The sequence below is a fragment of the Daphnia pulicaria genome, chromosome 6, assembly GCF_021234035.1.
Source record: "Daphnia pulicaria isolate SC F1-1A chromosome 6, SC_F0-13Bv2, whole genome shotgun sequence".
In the NCBI taxonomy this organism is placed as follows: Eukaryota; Metazoa; Arthropoda; class Branchiopoda; order Diplostraca; family Daphniidae; genus Daphnia; species Daphnia pulicaria.
The window spans coordinates 21,802,812-21,820,619 of record NC_060918.1 but is presented as its reverse complement, the minus strand read 5'-3'; the positions used below and the strand labels follow the sequence as shown (position 1 = coordinate 21,820,619).

General features: G+C 39.7%; 3 protein-coding genes across 3 annotated transcripts; all 3 read right to left on the bottom strand.

Moving 5' to 3' along the window:
* Positions 1-994: 994 nt before the first annotated feature.
* LOC124342839 (IDLSRF-like peptide) lies at positions 995-7,578 on the bottom strand. The gene is made up of 6 exons (XM_046796024.1): positions 7,429-7,578; positions 6,575-6,848; positions 2,442-2,541; positions 2,344-2,375; positions 1,391-1,543; positions 995-1,266 (listed from the first exon to the last, which is right to left on the bottom strand). Exons 2-6 carry the CDS (start codon positions 6,765-6,767, stop codon positions 1,073-1,075), a joined length of 672 nt encoding a protein of 223 aa, XP_046651980.1. The 5' UTR covers positions 6,768-6,848; positions 7,429-7,578; the 3' UTR covers positions 995-1,072.
* Positions 7,579-11,152: 3,574 nt separating this feature from the next.
* LOC124342779 (transforming growth factor-beta-induced protein ig-h3-like) lies at positions 11,153-12,765 on the bottom strand. The gene is made up of 6 exons (XM_046795940.1): positions 12,634-12,765; positions 12,457-12,565; positions 12,148-12,398; positions 11,869-12,064; positions 11,457-11,663; positions 11,153-11,377 (listed from the first exon to the last, which is right to left on the bottom strand). The coding sequence occupies exons 1-6, from the start codon at positions 12,718-12,720 to the stop codon at positions 11,247-11,249; spliced, it is 981 nt and encodes a 326-aa protein (XP_046651896.1). The 5' UTR covers positions 12,721-12,765; the 3' UTR covers positions 11,153-11,246.
* Positions 12,766-13,168: 403 nt separating this feature from the next.
* On the bottom strand, positions 13,169-14,694 carry LOC124342780 (transforming growth factor-beta-induced protein ig-h3-like). The gene is made up of 6 exons (XM_046795941.1): positions 14,558-14,694; positions 14,395-14,497; positions 14,070-14,320; positions 13,764-13,962; positions 13,494-13,700; positions 13,169-13,423 (listed from the first exon to the last, which is right to left on the bottom strand). The coding sequence occupies exons 1-6, from the start codon at positions 14,645-14,647 to the stop codon at positions 13,293-13,295; spliced, it is 981 nt and encodes a 326-aa protein (XP_046651897.1). The 5' UTR covers positions 14,648-14,694; the 3' UTR covers positions 13,169-13,292.
* Between the last annotated feature and the right edge of the window lie 3,114 nt (positions 14,695-17,808).

Genomic DNA, 17,808 nt, shown 5'->3' with positions numbered 1-17,808 from the left:
CCAACGTTTCGTTTCGTCATTTCATCGATGACTAAAACAACATAAGTAGTTCCTTGTATTTTTTTCAATTGACAAATAACCGGATGACTTTTCTTTTCCCGACCAATTAGTATAGTCCGTTTTTGACTCATCATTTTTATATCCTGTAAGAAAAATTCGTGTGAGACGATTAGTCATCTGAAATGGGTGGTGACGTCACGGCCTTCACTGTGTCAACTCGTTATCGATCCAGATTTCACCGATTAGAGAAATTACCATTTGCACCAAAACAACACCTGCTGATTAGAACATCAAGGTGAAATCTCAAACGTCATTCCGGGTTGCTGATTACATAATAATAATAAATGAAAAACGAGTTAATGGATGTATAGCCTTCCAATCAAACAAAAGATGTAATTATGTGTCTTAAATCTCTACATCATTTGGGATTAAATACATAGACAGATATTATTATGTTTTGTTTTAGATTATATTATTATATTTATGTGACACGCCATTTTTCTCTTATAACCTTAATTAATTTTGTTGTCTCTTTCCCAATTCAATTTCGTAAAAAAGACGATGCCTGCTGTGCGTGTGTATAGATATGACAGTTAGAAGAAGAAGAAGAAGAAGATTACATAGTTATTTCTAATGCGTAATTAAATGTCATCATCGTTTTAAAATTCTCTTTTCTTTTTTGGGTGCGAGGGTTCAATTCGAAATCGTCAAAAGATGTCCGGCACCAATCATATTAACGAACCCACATCCGTCGATTTAAATGAAATTTAAAACTGAAAAATCAAGGAAAAATGGACAATTTTTTTTCGATGCTGACACACACACACATTATTTTGTGTATATATAATATAGTATATAGTATAGAAGACTGAAATTAATTTGAATAGATTGAAATGATTGAAAATCAAAACAACCAGTGACATTTTTCTAAATTAATTCAGACATTGAATTATAGGAATTTTTCTTTTTTGCTACACAGGGAAAAATGTTATTATTTGTTTGTGCCTGTTGGCGTTTTTGTGGGTTGCGGTCGCCAGAGGGGGGGGGGAATAAAAGATTTGACAAGTTTATTTTAGTCGAGAAATCCAGTTTTGATGAGTTTCTCGAGAAAGAATTTGACGTCACCCAATTCAGCGTCTTTGATGCCTAACGAGGCCAGCGCTGTCATGTCGCCACTTTGAATTCCCGCGAAAATGGATCGCAGATGTTCCAGATCGGAGCGCATCAGACGCAGGGCGCTGCCGAAATCGCCAATTGTTTGCGATTCTAAATTCAAAATCAAATTTTAATTCAATTCAATTAAAATTAATCAAATCAAAATTAAATTAAATTAATCAAATTAAATATAGTTAATTTAATAAAAATTAATTTAAATAAAAATTTTAAAAACCTGATAGGGCGATGGCGACGCGCTCGACGCCTCCCAGCGGCTCTAGGGCGTTGCGGGCCTTAGCGCCGAAAAGTTTCTCGAGGAAATCCGGTCCATGGCTACTGATTAGAGCCTGCAGGAAACTGGCCGTCTCTTCCACGGGAGGTCGTTTGGCTTTTTTTTGGTAATAATTCATTGCAAACATAATAGAAAAACAGAACAGACATTTTTTAAAATTATTCAACAAAAGAGGGGATTGTCGACAGGGGTTGCGCATTAACTGCCATCTAGCGGAATAATTCACCAACCGGAATGAACCGCCGGAGCCGATTTCGTTATAACGTTGGATATAACGCAATCGCCTTCGTATGACCGAGCACATTGGGAACGTTGAAATCAAAATGTCTTTCATCATCAAACAAAAAAAGCTAACGCAAGTCTACACACAAGTCCTGACTAGCATTTCCAATCATCTCCAACCAACCCCTCCAGAACAATTTTGAGAAATTCTACACCCAATGATTTCCAGTGGGGGGTAAACCCAACATAAAAATTTCAACTTGAAAGACAAAATCTTGTCGGCTCTGCGTTCAATCGGTATACAACTCCGTGTAGGTTACGCAAGTTTTAAGCTTCCGCCTCACCACCGCACAAACTTTATACCCGCAACTCATTTTGATGAGGCCAGTCACGAACGGTCACGAACGGCCCAGCGCGTCAAAGACCAAAAGGCCAATTCCCCTGCTACTGGCCCTTTCTCTCTCTAGTTAACCTGGTTTTATTTGTGTTGACAAGTCCGACAAACTTTGCGAGCTGCTGCTAGCCAACGCCTACTCTTTCCCACTAAGTGCGTCTGTGTGATCTATAGGCCAAGTGCTGTGATGGGCAGACGTGCCGACACGGCCCAATGTCTAGTTCAACTTTCTTGACGGGCGCTCCAACAATGAATAATAATAATAATGATAGCGACTAACCTGCAGTGCAGAGGCGTAGATCTTCGTCGTACCTGTCAATTTGAATCAAGAAAATAAAATTTTTGGTGAATGAAATTTTGATCAAAATTGTGTAATACCCGTCGGGACAGTCGGCAGCGCCGTCGCAAAGATATTGGATGGAAATACAAGCGCCGTCGCCTGGGCATTTGAACGGCTCGTACGGATGGCACGGCTCACCTGCGTCATCATTCCAACCCAAAATAAATTCAAAAGTTACAACAAAACCGAACAAAACTCGTTAAATTTTCACACGAATTTTATGTCGACCAACTTTTGCAATCTAAAAAAACCGGAAAAACCTTGATACATTTCGATGAACGCATAGAATATTATCAAATAGAAAAGAGTTTTCCTTGTTTTTTTTTAATTTAGATGACGTAATTCCCGTTCGTCCCTGGAGATCTCGCCCAGGTGCGCGTGGGATACATATTATAAAACGTAATCGAATTTCCCAGCCACGATAGCAAAAATGTCACGAACTTGAGTCTCAGACATCACGTCTCAATTTCCAAACAAAAAGCCACACAAACTTTCGATGAAATTTTCTGATATCGATTAATCCCCTGATTATATATCACCTGCCTACTAAGTAGTACAACAAAGTGTCAGCCTACGTGTCTAAAAATATAGCCTAATATTATATTCAGCTAGCACACGTGAAAAACTTTGTGTGCGCATGTAACCTTTATCGACCTTTATACAAGATAAATATGGCACATAGCCGGGATCAAAAGTCGACGGGCCGTTTATTATTTTCCGCGCTTGAATGTAAGAACGACGAATACGCGGTGTCAAAAAGTGGCCAAGGAATAAGAAAATTCATTGAAACTGTCACACAAGTTGCTCTGCTGTGATTATTAGACACGCTAGATCCATCAAAAGCCTACAGAAGGTTTGAAAAGGAATTTTCTATGTCGCTCCGAGGTGTTTAGTCGATATTGTGAACGCGTCAAGTCGTCGGTTATTGTTATTAGACACACAAATCGTAAAATAAAACACGGAGAAAAAGACTGTCAAACGAAAAAATGTTTTCCTCTTCGTGGAAATATATGGATGACAGCTAGGATAAGCCTAAGCCGACCTAAGCGACACGTGAAATTATTTCTCTCCTTTTTCTGCTTATATAATATACGACCACGCCCGGATAGAATTTAAAAACTTGTTTTATCTGCAAGTCGATCGATGAATTAGAAAAAAATGTGTTTTTCTTCTTAAAGAGAACATGAATGTTTCATATAGACTTCTGCACAAGTTATTAGGCCTAGCAGTTTTTGAACCGATTACAGCTGATTAGAATTGTTCCCAAAGTCCCCACGTATATAACTTTCTATCCTGTCGTCAATAGATACCAGTTATCAAAGTTATCAGAAGAATAATAACACGCGGGCTCTTCCCTAGCAAGACAAGTTTTCTGCTATCGAAAAACGGTTAATACAGGGTTGTAGATCTTTTTACGCTGATCATTTTTCATACATGGTTTAGGGTGTGCAAATGAGCGGGAGTGCCCGTAAAACGCGTTCAAAGTTTCGAGTTTTACGGGGCTGACGCGCAGCCCACGCCGGCCAGAAAAGGGGTCGAGCGGGGGGGGGGGGGGTGGCGCGTACCCATGGGAGAGGGGTGAGTGAAGGGGGGTATACCTGGGCCATACTATACTAGACCATGTTTCCCATCTACTCCTATGTCACCGGTGGTCTAATGGTCAGCATCTCGGTCTGATATGTCGAAGGACCGAGGTTCGAATCTCGGCCAAGTCGAAAAGAGAATTTCAAAAAAAAATTGATTAATTGAAATTTTAAATTGGGAATAGCATCAGTCACTGCTATATCATGCAGTCACATGTTGCATTACACAAAGCTGGGGAGCAACCATACGGCTCATGCTTTCCCTCATCTTACACATGTCAACGGTAGCCTTATGGTTAGCGACCCGTGCTGCCATGCCAAAGGTTCGAAACTCGGTCGAACTAATTCAATTTTTGATAAATTAAATTTAAAAAGCTTCCGGAGTTGATGGAAGTGGAAGATCGGAGTAACATGTCGAAGTACCGAGGATCGAATCACGACCAAGTCGAAAAATAAATTTAAAAAAAATTTAAATTTTAAAATTTTAAAAAGACAATAGCACCTGTCACTGCTATATCGTGCGGTCACATGTTCAATTGCATAAGTCAATGTCTTAGGTAATGGACGGCTAGCTATAATATGGCTCATGCTTTCCTTTTCTATATGTCACTGGTAGTCTATTGGTCAGCAACCCGGGTTGATATTCTAAAGGACCGAGGTTCGTATCCCGGTCAAGTCGGTTAGGAAAACTAAATTCAATTTTTGAAAAAAATTAACTTGAAAAGCTTCCGGAGTTGGTGGAAGATAGGTATCTTCCACTTCCATTAACTCCGGTATCATGGTAACTCATGGTAACTCATCTGCATGGTGTATCATGCATCATGGTAACTCTTCACGACCGCGAAAATATCGTGATGACTGTGGAGAGGACAATGGAAGAAGGTAGAAATGACGAAGAGCTTTTTAAGTTAAATTTGTCAAAAATTGAATTTTGTTTCACTTTGTGTGATTGTCTCGACCGTGATTCGAACCTCGGTCGTTTAGCATGGCAATTAGGATTGCTGACCATTAGACTACCGTTGAGATGTATTGTCAAAGGGAATGCATGAACCGTATGGTAGCTAGCCATCGATAAGCTAAGACATTGGCTAATGAAATGCAACATGTAACCGCATGATATAGAAGTGACTGATGCAGTTGTCTTTGTAAAATTTCAAAATTCAATTATTATGAAATATCTATTTCGACTTGTCGTTCCTCAAGGGAATGATATAGCAGTGACTGATGCTATTCCCATTTTCCAATTTGAAAACTTCAATTTTTTGGAAATTCTCTTTTCGACTTGGCCGAGATTCGAACCTCGGCCCTTCGACATATCAGCCCGGAATGCTGACCATTAGGGCACCGGTGACATGGGACATGGGGGCCCAAACCGCCCAGGTATACCCCCCTTCACTGACCCCTATCCCATGGGTACAGGCCACCCCCCTCCCCCACTCGACCCCCTTTCTGGCCGGCGTGGGTTGCGCGTCAGCCCCGTAAAACTCGAAACTTTGAACGCGTTTTACGGGCACTTCTGTTCATTTGCACACCATAAACCATATATTAAAAATGGTCAGCGTAAAAAGATCTACAACCCTGTATTAATCGTTTTTCGATAGCAGAAAACTTGTCTTGCTAGGGAAGAGCCAACACGCGTAGGTGTTCTCTCCTTTGTCGAACATATAAAGTTGGGCAATACACACAAATGCCTACGCACATTGTATTTCTGTATTACATTCTTATCACGTAATATCTTAGTCACTGATAACATTTGCTGCAATGTATAAGGGTGAAATGATCTCACCTCAATCAAACCTAAATCCGCTTTTGATTCCCGTGAAAAGATATCAAAAGGTCAACTCTGTATACTATAAACTTTTTGTAATCAAACATTTAATCAACTGTGATATTGCACCAACTCAATTAACTCTGAGAGTAGGCTATTCATTAAACAATGGCCGCCATCTTTATATATACATTATCTCCCAGCACAGTCTACTCATTTGACTGTCGGTCGTAAATTGTGTCGAGTGTATCAAATATACGAAAGAATATGAAGACGGTAAGAGCGCCGCAGTCGTCCAGCATATAGGATATTGCATGAGTCGTTATGTTATAACTAAACTCAGCACGGGCTGCTGCTGCTGCTATGTCTATTTATTTTACGAGAAATTCGTGAGCGGACGCGCCCACCTGACCTTCTTGCATAGATTTCATCGCTCACGCAATCTATCAGAGCGCTATACCTCGACATATAAGAGATCAATCAACAGCGGATTGCGCTGCTGAACTCTCTTCGTGTCGAAAAACTTTCGATCTGTGCTGCTGCTGCTGGCGTAATAAAACAAATATAGCCGACGTCTAACTATTGCGTGCATAGGCGTATTTTATAGGCGGCCGAATCGACAAAATGTACATACATGTTCAAATCGTAAACTATCAAAAAACAAAGTCCTACGAGTTATATTCCTTTGGGTGTGGCCGGCTATTATTATTTATGTTATACAATAACAGAGCACAGCAGCAGCACATTCTGCTGGCCATCCAATTTGAAACAAACCATCGGACATGCATAATAAAATGAGAGCAGCAGCAGAGGGGCTTACCGGCTCGTTTAAAGCTGCGCTGTTTCTGATCGAGCAATTTCATGAGGTCGATAGCGTCACCGGAGCCGGCCATCAACAAGGTGGTCATCACCAGGAAGGCGGCAACCGACATCCGAAGTCCCAGGAAATGTTGTCGATTCCTCAACGAAGAAGAAGAAGTCGATTCGCTTGTAATCATAGGACTGGCAGCCATTTTAGATATAATAATATAACAGCAGCACGGCAGCAGCTTCAATCGGATATCAATTTCAAATTGATATGTTTTCGGTGATATCTGTCAGCAGAGTAGATATCGAAATGTTATATGGAGATTCACCAAGTTCGTGTATATGTTGCGACAGCATCAATTGGAAATCAATGCGCCTACCAGCATTTCTTTTATATTATTCAAATTGACGAATTCACGAACGAAATGGGAAACAATATAACCCCGCCGACGTTGGAAAAGTTTATTTTCTTTTATTATATACGAGAAAATATAACGAAAAAAAGGTAATGGAGACCTCATCAATTGGCCTCTCTCTGTATGTCAGCAAAGTAGAATAACACAATGGAGACCCTCAAGTTCCCGTGGGCAATATAAATCCTATACACTCAAGTGTTCTCCAATAATATATTCGGGACTTGTATTGAATATTCAAAAGCCCCGCTTTTCTTTTATATTTCTTTCAAATGAAAAAAGAATCGCTCAAATCGGATCTGAAGAAAGGTTATATATTGGAAATGTACAACAATCATATTTCTATATAGGCCTACGAACAGGGAAACAATTGAATTTTCAAATAGATTTCGTCCGACATGATAAATGATCCGCCCTTTGATGTTATATATAAAAATATTATATAGGCACATACCTGAACGTTTGATTTTGTTCGTCGAATATTATTAAGTTCCTCCTGAGAAATCCTTGATGTTATATTATTTCTGTACAGTTCCCGTTGTATATGTCTGTTGGTGCTGCTGGCTGTGAAATTTCGTACTAGCGGAAGAAACCGACTGGGTGCCGGGATCGCTTCTCCTTTTATAGACGAGATATCCAGGAGGAGCCAGGTGTGTGCTGTGCTGGTTCTGCGCAGCAGTTGCCGCCCATATCAAGGAGCCATCCCCGTCCAAAAGGAGCGCCTGAAATTTTAGCGGTGCTGTGCGGCGGAATAGCCGCACACCAGTCGTCGATGTGATACAATAAAACGGAAAAGAAAAACTTCGAAACTTTTTACATTTTTTCTGATTTGATGCACGTGCCCGAGTGCAGCTCCTTGATCCTTGTCTGAAACGCCCAGCCAAAGAAACTCTCATTCAGCCAAATTGGAGAGACATCCATGAGGAGCAAGATACATCACGATCCTCTTCTTATTGTATAATCATCATCATCACGTACGTTAATAGCCAAGTCTACCCGGATGTTGAGAATTCACCCCCCCTCCTTTGGCTCCTAATGGCGACCGGAAGTTGCGAAATTTCAATTCTTTTAATAATATAAAAACCAAAAGACTTTTTATTTGTTTCCTTATATGTATAGGATCCCTGGCCAACTGGCGTATCGGATGTTATAGAGACTATATACCTGGCATTCGTATCTGCACAGTTAATGGGCCGTTACTAGTCGGTGACATATGCGACCTCTGTGCCTCCTGTGACATTGAATGTTTTTCCATCGGCGTCCGCATAGACTCGCCAATGTGTTTTCAAAGTTGCGGGCTCGTTGGCTGTGACTATTTAGAATCGACAGCGTGGACGACAGGCTCCTATAGTATTGATACGCCAGCAAATATATTGGCCTATATATACAAGACTGTTGGCTCCTATAGTGTGCAAAGCACTTCCTTCCGGACAGCAGGGAAAACTGATGCGTAGAGAGAAGCAATCAAAGATAAATGTCGTCCACGTGGGATGGAAAAAAGGTCAACTCGTTGGCAGATAAGATCCAAATAAAAGAGAAGAATGAAGGAATCCCCGGCCATTTTCAGGAGCCCAATATACATTGATATGATTTAGCCATCATGGGATATCAACGTCCAGCTCTCTTAGATCGAGTGTCATCTTCCAGCAGCTTATCCCAACGAACGTGATGCTCCTGGTGGTGGCCGTCAGGAGCCGGCTCTCCCGTTTAAAGTCAGATCCTGATAGAAGTTAGAGATATACGTCCGGTGGAATATAGAGTCGGCTGCATGGTTGTATTCCCACTTGACGTTGTCTCGGAGTAGAGAGAGAGGGTCGGATGTTCCAGACCTATTATAAGATCACTCCTGGGTTTCGGCTCCTAACGCCAGCGGCTAGATCCCATTATAAACGTATATACAACATTTTTCTCCTTTTCTCTCTCTCTCAGATGTTATTTCTTAGACTTTTATATATAAAAGTATCTCTCGTGACGTAGTAGTAGTAGCCTACCCAGCACTCACGATCGATATCTATACTACTATATACGTTCTTCTATATATCAACTGTATAGTATAATACAGAGTGGAATAGTATACAGCGCGGTTTATCTCATTCAAGACAGAAGAAGACTTTCTTGTCTCCCTTTGGCTCGTGCATTGTGCTCTATAAATATAAAAGGAAGAAGTTATGAAAGATTACCAGCGCAGCAAGAAAAATCAAGCGACTATATCATCATTCTTTCATTGTATACAAAGAAGAAAGAAAGAAAGCAGCGTGGGGTGTAGCAATAACAAATACCCCCAGGCAATAGAGGTGAGTGAGTTTGTGAATCGGGTCTGATGCATCACACATCGGCAGATGCAGCAGCATCCGGAACATCAATTCGATATATTCGCCATTGAGTTTGCCCGACACGTAGTTACATTTCTAGACGTCCCTATCCACTCAGCGCAGAAAGGCGCACTATAGGCTATAGAGTTGATAGATTATGTATTCTCTATATGAATAATATATAGAGATCACCCCCAGGCAATAGATATCCTAGGACTAGCAGCAAACAACCCAACGCGTGCTAGAACTGGCTTGCGTTAATAATAGATGGACAAAAGGCGGGTTTTTCAAATTGGTCACATCAAAGAATAACGAATAAATGGGTTTGCCCGGTTAAACCAAAGGTTTCACACGTGTATAGGCCTATATCTACGACATTATTTTTAAAAACAGAAATATTTTTGACATACTAAGAAATTATGTTATAGATTTAGCCGGAAACGTTTTTGACCGAGTTTGGTGTATTATATCGTCAGACGCGTGATGTGATGATCTTATTGAACAAAGTTCCTGCTGTTTCCCTCCTGTGGGAAATCCGACTAAAATAGACCTTAGCTAAGAAAACACCTGTGTTTTCTTAGCTAAGGTCATGCATAAGAGATAATATGGAAGAGTGCTGGGAATCAAATCAGCCAGCCAACGAGTCAATAAAACATGTATAACAATTAACATCCAGTCTAATTTCACCTTTAGAATTTCAATCGTAATTTTAGTAGAATTCCCGACGTAATTTGAATTCTAACGAAAGTCGCCTATTAGGCTATATTCCTATAAAACCGCCTATAATACAGCACAGTCGGTTTTATGGCTAATTTGTTTCCTATGTCGTTTCTGATATGACACCAGAAATTCTTTTGATGTGTCTAGGCCGATTTGTTGCCTGTCCTTGCCTATACACAGTGGCAGCATCAGAAATATACTATAAGAGCGTCTTTTATAACATCATTCACGATTAATAGACCGTGGAATGGCATATAAGGTGATGTACAGTGTAGTACATGGAACTTGGCTCTTATATATGGTAGTTTATAACCCTACCCGTTTACACATGCAGGCGACACATGTGAATAAATGATTCTATGTGTAAATAACATTTCGGATGATACGTGATGCTGTAGGATATCCCGAGTTTATTTTGTCGTCACGCTCTGAAGAATAAAGTGAAGCGACATCAAGTCCCAGGTGAAGAGACCCAAATGAATCATTCAAAATGGTCTGCCTTATTGGCCTATCGTCTCGCGCAAGTATATAAACCTTGTTGACGTCATGATATTATAGAAAAAGAATTTAGATAAAAGGTTCTATCCAGCAGCAAGTCTGAATGTGTATCGATTAATTTCGATTAATTGATTTTCCTGTTTGTATTTCATCTCGTGCGCTTTTGTTTCACAAGGTAACCCGATGAGTTGACGCTGTTGATCCCGATGACTTTTGAAGAATGAAGTGATTACTGATTAGCCCCACTTCTGTTCTCTTCGTTATAGATACCACGTATATCTCAATATAGCCAATAACTCGTTGTCACGGCCTCACGGGTGTCGATATGGTGATGGAAATAGACTGCTGGGGTAAAACGAGACAATTGTACATTTGACCCCAACATTTCGCAATATAACGGCAGTTGAAGCGGAGGTTTTATTTTGACGATCGGATGAATACATTAATTTAGAGATCCAAATTGAGGAAGTTCCATTGATTTTTTTTTAAATCAATTTATTGCAGAGAAAATTTTAATTTGATGAGTTCATTCCGCTTCCGCCATTAGTGATGGCCAAAGGTGTGGGGATTCAAAATTATCTGAATAATCCTCAGTGGTACATGTAATAATGAGACTATTCACAACCCAAATAAACAACTTTGAACCAATCAGCTAAATAAATGTTATATTTTAAGTTCTGAATTGAATGGTCATTAAATACCAGCAGCAACAAATCGGAGATATTTTATAGATAAAATCATTTTAATAAGAATATTTCTTGTCGGCAGGATATTCCGTGTCTGGCAGAATAACGGCATCAATAATGTGAATCACACCTTGCACGTTTGTTATGTCGGCAATAACCACATTGGCACCACCGTACGTGACACCACCTTGGAACAAAATGTTGAGAATAATTTAGTGTTCATTTATTATTATAACAAGAAGTAGGAAAAGAAATTTCCAACTCACCGGGAGTTACTTTCACTTCAACAGTGAATCCAGAAGTGGCGAGAACGGGCCCACACTCAAGTCCTCGGCTGTATTGATTTCCGGAAAGGATGTGAGTGTTGATAAATGTGTACAGCCTCTTCTTGTCGGCCAATAATTCGTCAAGAACTCCCGCAGGTAGGGCGGCGAACGCGGCATCGGTCGGAGCAAAAATCGTTTCCGGGCGGTCTTTTTAAAATAAAAAATTATTATAAATTGTAATTTGAATGTAAAAGTTAAAATTTTATATTTCATTATTATTCTTTTATTTTAATTTTAATTTCATTTTAATTTTTGTTTTTTTATTTTTCTTATTTTCTCATTATTATTTTTTAATAACAATTTTTTAGAATAAATTTTAATTGAATGAAAAAGTCAAATGTTTAACACTTACAAAAGATGTTGACTGGTGTAAAACCGACAATGTCGAAAATCTTTTTGACAGTTGTCAGACCGTACTGTCTGAAAATTTCCAGCTCGTCATTTTCCGGCATCAAATCTTTGGGATTGAGAACTTTGTCGATCACGTAGACGTACCCGTTGCACGCTTTCAATTTTCTCAATACGAGCGCTCCGTTGACGGTCACAGTCTGATGATTTCAAAAGAAATAACACAAATTTAGTTTTTGATCATTTTGATGAAATGGAAAAAATGTTGAATTTCATATTTTACCTTGACGGGATCAAAGGTAATGGCTCCCTTTTCACGATAGACGTTGATTCGAACGGGAGCCGATCCTTGGACTGTGGGGAGTAAGTAGACCAGCTGGATGGCAGACAGGAATGAGGGTGGGATCTCAAAGGCAACAACATGATAGGTAAGAATATCCTTCAACAAGTTGACATCTTCCAAAATGATTTTCAGAGTTTTCGGATCGATGGAAGCGAAAGCCTCGTCAGTTGGAGCAAATACGGTGAATGGTCCTATTATAACATTTTTAAAGAATAATGTGGCTGTGAATTATTTTGGTAATACATTTACCTGGGCCGGAAAGTGTGTCTGCAAGGCCAGCTTTGGTCACCAGATCCAGCAACTGTGTCAGTCCATTTTTCTTCAAAACGGCTGGAATAGTGTCACGGCAAGTGTTCCCCTTTAGAAATCAATATAGCGATATTTCTTAGAAGATGATTTATTAAAATTTTTGAATTTTATTTTTACCGTGTAGGACGAAGAGTATTGAGTGGATCCCAAAGTGGAACCAGCAGCCAGAAGTACAATAGACACAACAATTACAAAGGTATTCATCTTCGACGTTCGGATGGTTGGAACCAACTGAATAAATTCGTGTTGAATTTCTTTGCTTTTTATAGTCGTTTCTCGATTTAAAAATAACCCAAACCAGTGCTGTTGATTTAAAATATTTCCAAACGTACCATTTTAGCCTGTTATACTGATTGCAGATAGCGCCTAAATTTAGCTAGCTGCTAACTGTCATTATTGCGTAATATTTAGAGTGAAATGTAAATGTCACACAATGCGTGGCTTATAGTCAATGTTTACGCAAGCCCCTCTAGTATATACGGTTTATACTTTCTATTCAACTGTTGCTGGACTGGAAACATTGGCGCTAACAATTGCAGAGCACTTTCAATAAGGACTATTAAATTTATTCGCTGCTGCCAAGCCTTGCATAATGCATGTACGGTAATCGGCTAATGCCTTTTTTATTCGGATTAAAATATCTTAGAAATGATTCAGCTGAATAACCTTTTTGTATTTGAAATTCAATTAACCATTCAGAGTATAGAGACATAAAAAGGTGAACTTAATGCAGGCGAATAATCGGGGATTTAGCGAGAATTCAGATCAAAAATAATTTAATAAGAATATTTCTGGTCGGCAGGAAAGTCCTCGTCGGTTAGAAGAACGGCATCAACGACGTGAATGACACCCTGGACATTCGTTATGTCTGGAATAACGACATTGGCACCACCGTACGTGATTTTCCCTAAAAGAATTTCAAAAAATAAAATTTGAAGTTGTTGAAAAAATTAAATCACGTAACATTTTCAACTCACCGGGAGATACTTGAACGTCGACGACTACTCCAAAAGCGGCGAGGATGGGACCAGTCTCAAGTCCTCGGCTGTAATGATACCCGGAAACGATTTGATTGTTAATAAATTTGTACAATTTCTTCTTGTCAGCCAACAACGAGTCGAGCAGTCCCGGTGGCAGGGCGGCGAACGCGGCATCGGTCGGAGCAAAAATCGTTTCCGGACGATCTATTTGAAAAATAATCCCAAATTTTTAGCGATAATCAATTTAAATTCTGAATTAATACTCACAAAAGATGTTGACCGATGGTATAGCACCGAGGACGTCAAAAATCTTTTTGATCGTTGTCAAACCGTATCGATCGAAAATTTCCATCTCATCGTTTTCCGGCATTAAATCTTTGGGATTGAGGACTTTATCGATCACGTAGACGTACCCGTTGCACGCTTTCAATTTTCTTAATACGAGCGCTCCGTTGACGGTCACAGTCTGATGATGTCAGAAAGTTACATTAAATTAAATTCCCAGTGTGTGGTACTCCTACTCTCTTTTTTTTTGATCATTTTGATGAGATGAAATTGGTTGCAACTTTTTACCTTGACGGGATCAAAGGTGATGGCTCCATTTTCCCGATAGACGTTGATCCGAACGGGAGCCGATCCTTGGACGGTGGGGAGTTGGTACACCTGCTGAGTGGCAGACAGGAATGAGGGTGGGATCTCAAAGGCAACAACGTGATAGGTAAGAATATCCTTCAACAAGTTGACATCTTCCAAAATTATTTTCAGAGTTTTCGGATCGATGGAAGCGAAAGCCTCGTCAGTCGGTGCGAATAAAGTGAAGGGCCCTGTTTGAAAATGATTATTTTTTAATGAATAATGGGAATAATGTGGGAGCGGATTATTATGGTAATAAATTTACCTGGGCCGGAAAGTGTGTCTGCGAGGCCGGCTTCTGTCACCAGAGCCGCCAACTTCGTCAGTCCATTTTTCTTCAAAACGGATGGAATAGTGTCACGGCAACCCTGAATGTTTTTAAAACGGGTTGACAATTGATTTTGAATTTTTGTTATAATTTATTTTACCGTGTAGGAGGACGAGTATTGATTGGAATTGGATCCTAAAGTGGAGCCAACAGCCAGAAGCAGAAAAGTAGCAAGTAAAAAGCCGTTCATCGTTCGTCAATGTTTCGGATGGTTGAGTCCAACTGAATGAATCAATGGTTGAAATATTTGATCTATTTATAGTAGTTTTGGGAATGTTTAAATGAATTCCAACCCTGAATGTGTTTGTTTTTTTGGGGTTCGTTTCCAAACATTTAATTAGTCCATTAATGATTGCATCGCAGTTAAATTTAGTTTCTTCAAACTGCCTCTATTGTGAAATTATATAAGAAAATGTCGTAAGGTGTGTCTCCTAGTCTACGCAAATTTCAACTAAAATACTTCCCATTCTATCGCATTTCTTCCGGCTCTTCCAGGAGGTGGTCTTTTTTGTTTCGCCAAGTCTTAATTTCTAAAACATTGCTATTGTTCAACCGTGTATGTAGACTAGTTTCCGCAACGCTCCTCACCGGAAATTAGATTGTTGCAAAGCTCAGTTCGAGTTTATTCCAAATTTCATTTGAAATTTTATCGGAATTATCACACGCACCTACAATGTAAGGCTAAAGTCGTAATGCCCGCAAAACTGTTCACCTGTAAAAATAATGGTCGTTATCATCCAGCAATTTTCAGGCCTGGGTGAAATGACAAAACTGAAATTCCGGGGTTTTAGAACCAAAACTCACGTTGCTAATGAACGCGTTTGCAATAGACCCGGAGCATGAAAACACTTTCCATTATTGTAAACGTCAATAAGAAGTGAGCACGCATCAACGAATCTTTTATCGTCTAATAATTATGGCGTTATTGATTTCGTTGTAAGAAGGAGGCCTAAAAATAAAAGGACTTTCAAATTCTTTGCCACCAAGATTGTAATCGGCCATAGATCCAACGTGACTCATCTTATACTGTGCTGCAATTCACAGTTCGATTCAACAAAGAACAATAAACTTTGTTTTATAAATATAAAGACTTTAACAGCACTAATGGTTGTTAATGTTATAGTTGCAGTTTCCACTTGGCTTCTACACACTCCAAAACATTAAAAAGAATTAGATCAGCTCCTCCAATGTTCGACGAACTGGTCTTCAATAGTTGAAAGAAACTTACGTAAAGCTCTGCAATTTATTATTCTCTTGACAATTTTTTTGCTTTCCAACTTTTAGTTAAAAGTGACTGATTAACAGTTTAACACACACACCGTCGTGTTAGTTTAGACTTACGCCGCTTGGAATTTTCTCTTAGTGTATTCTGCTTATTGTCAGAACTCGTGAAATCATCGTGGTGAAATGAGAATAAGTTTCGTTCGCTACTGAATAGGTAAGAATACACAAATAATGTCTTATATTATTATTTGTTATTGGGATTATTGTTAATCGCCACACAGATTGTAAGCAATTGTGTAGATAAATATTAATGAGTGAAGGTTATATACGTGACTATCTGAGTACGTTTTGGAAATGAAAAATTTGTTATCAAACAAAAACTTGACGACCTTCTAAAAGATGCTCAGCATTTCTTGATTTACACCCAAAATTCTTTCCTTATAGCACACAGGGAGAAAACTTTCAGTCATTTCACAATGTGCTGAAACTTTTAGAATTTCGCAGCCCAGTCAGTTTGCTGACTACTGAATGATACACTTGTATTTTTACCAAATTCGTTTTTGTGCTTTATCGTTTTGCGGACGTGCCGGTTTTAGAAAGTTTCAGCCAACAAATGACCACGTGCAACGAAACGAGTTTGGATTATCAATCGTGGTTAATTGACTGACTTGTACAACAGATGGTAATTAGACGACATGTATGTCATTAGGTGTTCGGTGGAATAATAGTGATTCGAAAACTGCATAATGTTTAATCATGATTGCCAACGACTATTCCGATCGGTTATATTCAAAGGGGGGAGGACGCCCTTTTGAAAATGACGCACAGACCACCAACAAAATGACGACACTAATATCTTATGATTCACCAGGGTCGCCACCAACTGGCGCATTTCTATCGACCCATCCATCATCCGGCGGAATTATTTTCCAACCATACTATGACTCGACTTGTTGAACCATTCATGTCTATCCCGGGTGGAATATCAGATTTAATTTTCTCCCATATTCATCAGCAAAGAAAACAGGATCTTCATTCGCTTCGGTTCAGGTCAGCAACTACGTCATCACATTGTTTGGTAAAAGACTAATGTTTTACATTTTTTTTTACTTTTTAAAAATTATACAGCTGTCTGGATTTTGTGTACGAAGGGCTGCACGCTTTTGAACAATGAGATTGGCCTGCGGACGCGTCTGTGTGCGTGATCGATCAAGTCGTCGCACACACGGTGAGATTTGCTGCCTGAAAACCACACGCAGAAACTTTAGGTACACTTTGACTATTTGACCTTTTTGAGCATACGAATCGATTACGTGTATAGTTGGTCGGTATTTCAAACAGGAAAGTGCTGGATCGACATTGTGTCACAACACGATGTCGCAGGCAGCTACGTTATTTTGGCAAAAGCTTTTAAAGTCTAAAGTTGGGAACATTTCACAGGGGAATTGCCGCGATAATGTCGTTCGCCAGTGTATGGCAAATTTGAAAGAAAAAAGCGGCTGACGTCAATAGTCGATTTGCTATTCAAAGAATTTCCTTTAAATGAACTTGAATCACATTTAGGACCTAGTGAGCATTCATTGGGGGACTAAATTTGCATAGGTAACGAAGCTATTGGCGTGGACCCTGAAGTGTCAATCAATTTCGAGAATGAACCTAACCGATCCCACCCAACTTTTTGGCTCATATCGATTTTTCCCGGCCGGTATTTTTCATTTCGGGTTCTGTTTGTTATTTTTCTAGAAATGTAACCACGTGAAAGGTGGGACACGTTTTGCGGAAATCGGCTAACGGAGCCAATGTAACATTTCCCGTTGGTTGACAACGTGACCGATCGAATAATTGTAAAACACGTCAGACTTCGTCAGTCCAAAAGTCCTCGGCAGCTGTTAAAATTCGATTATAGGAATCCTGTGACAACCCAACTGAAGGAACTGTGACTCTTGTCTGAATAATAACCCCGCGCGGCCTATTATGATAGATGTACGAATGCGAGCGACGTCGACAGCCGATCGATAGACGCCACTGAAAGACTTTTGCGCCGTTCCAGGAATCTCACGATCGATCCTGCAGCTGCGTTCGGGAAAACGAGTTTAAAGTTTCGTGCATACTGAATGACTATCGCAC